The following is a 7,682-nucleotide window of genomic DNA, read 5'->3' on the forward strand; positions in this document are numbered from 1 at the left end:
CACGTCTGAAACATGTTGTCAGTTCAAAATCATCTTGAAGCTAAAATTCTTTTAAATTTAGGACAAGTTATTAACTTTCAAGGTCATAAAACAATGTGAAGTGTACATGTTGAGCCGTTACACAGGACCACAACACCAGGGTTAAATGGAGCCCTTTACACGTCAGCAAAAAGCAATCTATTTTTCTCCCACACCACCAGGGGGCGGCTCGTCCCACATATGATTTTTGTCCCAAACTAATGAATGGGTCATCACATGAATCTCCTCATTGGATCACCAAAATATTTTTCTGTTTACCAAAATAAGGAATTAAAATAAATCACTAAAAATGAATAGACCTGATTTGACCGTTTTACTGTAGAAGTCGTGCTTCACGGTTAGTGATGGCTGAACTTTACATCAAATGAAGACTTAATTTCATTTAATTTCTAAATTTGGTAAAACCCCAAAAGGCACAGCGGCAACAACAAAGTATATCACACACACAGACACACAAAAGAAAAGAAACTGCTGTACTACAGTGTGACTGACTGCTGACTGACAGCCAAAGGAAAAGGAACTCCTTATCTTATCTCAGATATATGCAAATTTTTCAAGGCTCTGCATGCCTCCGTCTAGAGAAGAAGAAATCATTTTCCAAGAGGGAGGTGCTACGAAGTAGGAACCGTGTCAAAGTTACTGTACTTCCGAAGAATTACTTCCGAAGAAGTACTGTAACTTATAACAAGAGTTTCAAGCGACTCCTGCCGACAAACGGATCACAAGGGGAAAGGGACGAACAGGAGAGGGTGAGTTGTCTGTTCGCCTCTGCGGTGAGATTTGTTGACGAGAAATGGAGAAATAGGGTGTAACCTTATCTGCCTACCGGTTCGCTGGATAAATGTCCCGCTGGAAACCTGAACTTGTCACCTGTGTCAGGTATTGACTCGGTGCGGTTCTTTTTTTTTTTTTTTTTCTGAGGTGAATGAGCTTATATCTTCATATGGGAACAGTGCGTAAAGCAGCGTTTCCTCCTATTATGTTTAGCTCTCTGTTTTTGTTTTTTTAATTAACAGAGGCTTAAAGTATGGCTGAGCAGCCGATCAGATTTACAGTATACCAGAAGCACAGGCCCCTTATACCTGAAACGGTGTGCTGGGCGAATTATTTTTATTGGATTTTGTCGATTTAGAATAATGCGAAAGCAAAAAATCAGCACATTATCACATTTGAGCACCTGGAAGTACCAGATTTTTGGTTATTTTGCTTGAAAAATGACTGAATTCAACAGTGGTTTTGTAAAATGATTAATACGATATACAATACAATATATGATAATAATACTTAATACTTAATATGTACTTCATGGAAATGTTTTAATATTTGGTTGGAAAAGTTATTACAAGCTTGTGCTATCCCACACGTTTAAATTCTAGTGGAGATATCCAGTTTCCAGAGATATCAGATATGTCAGGCTGAGTTTTAGGGAAATGTGTATAAAACGATGCACAAAAGAACCCAGCTGTTACAGCTTGATGGAACAGTGCAGCCATAAAAACATGGAGTATTGGGTTTGAATGTTTTTAATTACTGTAAACATCGCACAGCTTAAATGAAGAGTTGGAACAAGTTGGTTCAGAATATATATGAGCTTGTCAGACAGTGTGGAGTAAGCCTTGATGCTACTTATAGAGAAATCAAAAGGGAGAACGGGACGTTAAAGTGTTCAATTGTATCAGTTCAACATGAATTCATTATTAATTATATTTTTCTCACATTACTTACATTTTTCTTCAGCCAATCTGTGAAAATCATCCCAAAGAGGTTTTAATACATCTTCTATGCAACTGAAAAGAGGCCCAGATGCTCCAGGATGGATCAGGTACTTCCCAGCCAGAGCTCAGCTTCGGATCTGCCAGAACCAGACAGCGAGGAGCTCCAGCTCAGAGTGGACTTCTTCAGGAAACTGGGTTACTCCTCAGCAGAGGTGAAGGCTGCTCTAAAGAAGTTGGGGTTCTGTACAGACACAAACTCAGTGCTCGGAGAGCTGGTTCGGAACAGGACCGGCACTACACACTGCATGTCCACTTCTGACAGTGATGAGAGGAACACAGGCCAAAAGGATCCTCTTCTGCCTGCCAGCTGGGCCCTTGGATCCAGAATCACACCACAACTGGGGGACCGGAAGAATTCAGACACAGAATTGAGGCCTGTTGTTATTGACGGCAGCAATGTTGCCATGAGGTAAAAAGAGTTTTCTTTCTTGTATGGTATCATGGATCAGTAACTTAAATCACAATTCATCACAGATGCCATGTTTTGCTGCTTTGAACTACAAACCTGCTCTAATACATGTACACAAAGATTTGTTGCATCCAGAAACAGCCAAAGCGGGTGTTGTCCACCTGGGGACAGTAAAATACCTGTTAAATAACATGTTTCAAACTACCATCACTCATCCTCATGTTGTCATTCAACTCTGACCCTGAAACATGCATTTTCCTCCATGTCGCTTGACTTTCTGAAAAGGGCGTTTACCACCCTGCCTGTGCATGTTTTTGTAAAGGCTACTGCTACAATATGCAAATTCTAGACACACACCTCAGTCTCCACCTTTCAGAACATATGAAGTGTAATACATCACATTCACAGCGAGTAATAACCGAAGGCGAGGTTCTGTCAGACAGAACATTCAAAGGCACGTGGTGTTTACACAGATCAGCTCATTTTTACAGCTCCCGTTCATTTTATTTATAGCAGGTCTGCCAACTCTCAAGCACTGAGCATGAGGATCACGCTACACATGCCTTTTGTCACGCCAACATTTCCTTTTTGACCCGAAATGAATCTCACTCCAAGCTGAACTCAAAAGTTGGCAGCCCTGTTTATAGTCAGATTAGTACTCATGTTCTCTCACCTCTGTCTTTTACAGTCATGGCAACAAGGAAGTGTTCTCCTGCCGAGGCATCCAGCTGGCCGTTAATTTTTTCTTGGACAGAGGTCATAATACCATTACTGTATTTGTTCCCTCATGGCGCAAAGAGCAACCCAGACCTGATGCCCCCATAACAGGTGATGACACAAGAATGCTCATCAAGCAGATTGGAGTTCGTTTAGCCACACAAAGCAGAAACAGTCTCATTGTCTAAACCAAAAGCAAGCAGAAACAAACACCCCCATTTCTTCACAAAAGGTTTACAAACCGGTAAATTATAATGAGAAATAAGATGGCCTGGTTTAAACCGAAATGGAATTCATCTCCTTTTTACTTATTCTTGACCCTAGCCTGGCAGCCTCAACATCAAGTGGCCAGCAGGTCAGACAGGCTAACTAACTTGTTTTTTCAATTAACAGCAACAGCACATGACTTCTCACTATCAGCATACAGGAGATTCAAGGAAAAGAAAGAATGTCTCTGCACTTCTGCACTTCACATAAGCAGAACTACCAGCATTGTGGAGTTGGGCTGATTAAATTAATCGTTTGGGGTCCTGCTTAAAAATCACAGTCATCGTAGACAAAAGCAGTCTTGGGTCTCTCACAGGATTTATGCAGATGAAAAATGACTACCACATAAATCTAACACTGTGGGTTTGGGTATTCTTGTATTTGTGATTCAGTCCCACATCAGTCGTGAGATACAGTCAGAACTACTGAACTCGTGCCAAAGGTGTGGGGCGACACAGTCAAGATTATGAAACAGAGGTTTACCGAGTTGGCTACCAAATTACGTTCCAGTGTAAACCCACAGCAGCAATAAGTGTGGGGGCACATTAAAATGATTTCCTGTTAAAGTTTCCATGTGGGTACAGTATGATAGTCTGATAGTACTCCGACAGTAGCATATAATAAAGGGCTTCACATTTCTGATAGCTAAGTCATTTGGGGTGTATCTGAACAAACCAGATTAATATGTCTACACTATCCCATCTCACTGAGTACTCACTGAGGTGCTGCCTTTTATTCAGTCTTTATGCCTCAGGTTTTCAAACCAGTCATTCAAACCCAACCTCTGAGAACTTCAGCAACAACAACTATATAATGAAAAGTGGACCATGCTTTTGAAACTGATGCATCATCACCTTGTGGCTCTCAGGATTTAGCAACTGCAGCCTGGGTGGAGCAATTCAAGGGATCTATTTTCAGTGTGCAAACAAGGAAGTAAAATTCAGCCTGCAGTGATTCCTGGGAAAGTCCCATCAGGAAGTACATCTGTATTTTTGCTTCCACACCTACTTTAGGGTGTAGTCATATAGTTAAGTGCTGACAATCATCTACAGCAAGGGGTTAAGTGAAGACAGTCACCCTGAAAAACACAAGTAATTAGTTAGAAGTGTCTTTGGGTGTTTGAGCTTATTTTCTGTGAATTAGCCACAAACAGGACAGGCTTTCATTTAACCTGGACTCTGTGATGGTTCATTTCAGTTCACTTTTAATTTGTGTTAAAAGCACAAACACTGTATGTATTATGTTCTCATTCACTCATCTTGTAGGTAGAGTATTATGATATTATGTACACAGAGATAGCTATGATGTTGGGACAGGTGATGTAATACCTTCTTTGGTGGCTTTTGTTTTCTGTGATTGATCACTGGAGCTTTGTAAGATGGTTATTGCATTTTCATTTTTTTTAAGCTTTGTGGTTTTTGTAGCTTAAATATGTAGTCCAAGATAATGATGATAATAATGTCATGTTTCATAGCAATCCTATACACTTTATATATAACTTTGATTATGACATACCACTGTTACATACAGTGTAAAAGGGTAATAGAAGTACCTCTCCCACATTCTATCTCCACAGCAATCTGACTCAGACATGATTGTTTGCACTTTCAGATCAACACATGCTGATGGAGCTTGAAAAACGTAAAATAGTGGTCTTCACTCCATCGCGTCGAGTTGGGGGTAAGCGAGTGGTTTGCTATGATGACCGCTTTATCGTCAAGTTGGCGCATGAGTCGGATGGAGTGATTGTATCCAATGACACCTACCGTGACCTCCAAGGCGAAAGACCTGAGTGGAAGAAATGCATCGAGGAGAGGCTACTCATGTACTCCTTTGTGAATGACAAGTAAGCAATTAGTCTGTTTCTCTGTCTAAGCCTGTGAGGTTTTCTTTCCACGAATAAGATTTAATGTGGCCCCAGAGGGCATATTACAGCTAGAGCAAAACATAATTGGGCCACACTCACCTGATTTGTCACAAGCAAATGAAGAAATCAATGATCAGCTGTTTTTGTTTTTTGGGGTTTTTTTTTTTGTCAAGGTTCATGCCCCCTGATGACCCTCTGGGTCGCCATGGCCCCAGTCTTGACAACTTCCTTAGGAAAAAGCCTCTGCCAACAGAGCAGAAGAGACAACTCTGTCCTTATGGTAAGATACTATTAGCACAACAGTCAGGAACAGGAACCCCTTTTCTACAAAATATTTTCAAACATACAGATGAATTGTCAGTCTTTCCAAGAAGAAATGTGGTGAAATGCAACAGCCTATAACTTATTTGTGTTTGTACCCATTTTTGTTTTTCTCAGACAAAAAGTGCACATACGGCATCAAATGTAAGTTTTACCATCCAGAGCGGGCAAACCAGTCCTACTTGTCCTTGGCTGATGAACTAAGAGAAAAAGCACAGATTTCTACTGTAAAGGAAGAGAGAAATGCCAGATTATCGCCGAGACAGCTTGTGTCTGATACTGGGCATGCCCATAATGCTTGTTCCCATCCTCGAGACTCTAACTCAGAGCTCATTAGAGACGGGCAAAGTTCTTCACATCATAATCACACTAGTGAAAATCATCTGATGTACTGGGAGGATCCCAGAAACAGTTCAAATCATATGCCCTGCTCTGTTACAGGAGGCCAGTGTCAGAAAGATTGGCCAGGGCTACACTCGGTGCCCAATCATTACTATGCCAACATCTCTCACGAGTACCTGGATTCTGGTCTCGGTTCATTTGAGAGCCAGTACTCTGATAAATCGCATTGCCTCAGCAACTCCCACAGGCCCAGGTCCCAGCAACAAAGTGCCCTCGCTGGACCCAGACACACCGTAGTGCATTTAGGGAAAAATAACACCAGCCTCTCCTGTAGGTGCTGTTCCCATGCAGTATCCTCAACAGCTCACCAACAACAGCAGGGAAACCTGGACTCTAAGAGTCAACCCAACTATCCTCCTCACATGTTCCTACCAAGTGTGCCACACCAACACAGCCTCCCCAACCATGTCCATTACAGTGGACCCCTCCATTTTCAGCAAAATTACTGGTCAGATCCTTTTCAGGGGCTGCTCCAAAGTAGGACATCATGCAGTCTCCCCTCTTCAGTCCATTCCTCAAACTCCCACAACTCTTACAAAGGCCGTGAGTACCATTCCTGGGGCCAACAACAGCCATCTTCTGCTGCATTCGACCCACAAAGGTTGGAACTCCGCAAGAAACTGCAAGCCATCTTCAATCCACATCAGGTGGATACAGTCATGGAAATGTTCCCACATCTGATGGATGCGGAGAAACTGGCTGCAGAGATCCTCAACCTGAAAGGTCAGAGAGGGATATTCTGATGATTTTCTTCCTTTGCACCCTCTTCGGTCAGGACTGTGTTGACCTCAGTTCTATCCCAGATGTCTGTCACAGGAAACGGAGAATTTCTTGAGAAGTTTCTATAGTGTCTATAGCGGAATAATTTTAAAGCTAATTGCAAAGATGTTTAGGTCTGTGTGATGTGCTATCATGAAAGTGAAATTTTCCTTCTTATTCATGAACAAAATAGATAATTTGTTCTGAATTACATGCATTTGTATGACACTGTAGTCAAACGTGACCTTGTCATCCATGTTTTGGATGAAAAGTGGCTCTAGACCACAGATAGCTACGACTGAGTTTCTAGAGTTTAAAGTGTTGATGCATATTGTGTCAAATGTGATCTGTTGAAAGTTCTCATGTTATAGGGAATGGTTGTTTAACATATTACTAACATAAATCTTTTGATTTCACTGTAGTTCTCCAGAACAGGCTGCTGTTCACTCAACATTATCACTGTGAGGTGTAGCCACAGTATATTTCAATATGTTGTGGCCATCATTTAGTGTCAATCCAACAAAGTATCCTCACTCCCAAATAGTATTTACTGTAGACTCTAATCTAATAAGGAAACTAAGAGAAAGACTTTGGCAGTAGTGAGAAGAATTTGCTGGTGTGTCAACACCAGTTTCCTGTAAATCAGTATCAGTTCCATGGAACATTCTCTGAAGAAGTGCTGTTGTAACACTACACGCATATTCAGGCTGCTGTGTAATTGAAAGTGTTGTAAAGAAGAAAAAAGTATGGAATTTAGTTCTCGTGAACATGCAGATGTATGCTTTCTTACACTTAATCAAATCACTTACTGTAAATGTAAACTAAAATAGACATTAATCATAAGCATGTATAGAAAAAAAACATGTCACTGGAAATAAAAAAAAATTGTCAGATATTATGTGTCCCAGTTTGAGTTACTCATAAGGTTAGTGCTGTACGTCTTTCTTGAGCTAAGCTAATGCTTCTTTAAATAGGTCTTCAAAGTTTACAGCACAAAGAAACAGAAACCTGGTATTGGCAGTCACTCTGGCTTACATCATAACGTATTGCCTAAAAATGCTACTAAATTTCACAATTACTGTATATTTCCTTTGCACAGCTATGTCTACTACAGCCGTTTTTCGGG

The 7,682-nt window shown here is 41.0% G+C and overlaps 1 protein-coding gene across 3 annotated transcripts; it reads left to right on the plus strand.

Annotated features, from left to right (window-relative positions):
- Positions 1–648: 648 nt before the first annotated feature.
- LOC121186400 (endoribonuclease ZC3H12A) lies at positions 649–7,682 on the plus strand. Of its 3 annotated transcripts, none has more exons than XM_041045124.1 (6): positions 649–788; positions 1,835–2,223; positions 2,912–3,051; positions 4,819–5,053; positions 5,248–5,354; positions 5,513–7,682. In XM_041045124.1, exons 2-6 carry the CDS (start codon positions 1,853–1,855, stop codon positions 6,538–6,540), a joined length of 1,881 nt encoding a protein of 626 aa, XP_040901058.1. In that variant the 5' UTR covers positions 649–788; positions 1,835–1,852; the 3' UTR covers positions 6,541–7,682. The 3 variants fall into 3 exon arrangements, with proteins under 3 accessions (XP_040901058.1, XP_040901056.1, XP_040901057.1); XM_041045122.1 differs by having other exon boundaries at positions 669–788; positions 1,777–2,223; positions 5,513–7,681; XM_041045123.1 differs by having other exon boundaries at positions 718–918; positions 1,777–2,223; positions 5,513–7,681.

This window comes from Toxotes jaculatrix, chromosome 8 (genome assembly GCF_017976425.1).
Source record: "Toxotes jaculatrix isolate fToxJac2 chromosome 8, fToxJac2.pri, whole genome shotgun sequence".
NCBI classification, from domain to species: domain Eukaryota; kingdom Metazoa; phylum Chordata; class Actinopteri; family Toxotidae; genus Toxotes; species Toxotes jaculatrix.

Excerpts from the sequence above, each read along its gene's own strand:
- LOC121186400 (XM_041045124.1), top strand. The coding sequence starts at position 1,853 with ATGGATCAGGTACTTCCCAGCCAGAGCTCAGCTTCGGATCTGCCAGAA. Across the intron at positions 3,052-4,818 it reads ACCTGATGCCCCCATAACAG|ATCAACACATGCTGATGGAG; the intron begins GTGATGACACAA and ends TTGCACTTTCAG. Across the intron at positions 5,355-5,512 it reads GAGACAACTCTGTCCTTATG|ACAAAAAGTGCACATACGGC; the intron begins GTAAGATACTAT and ends TGTTTTTCTCAG.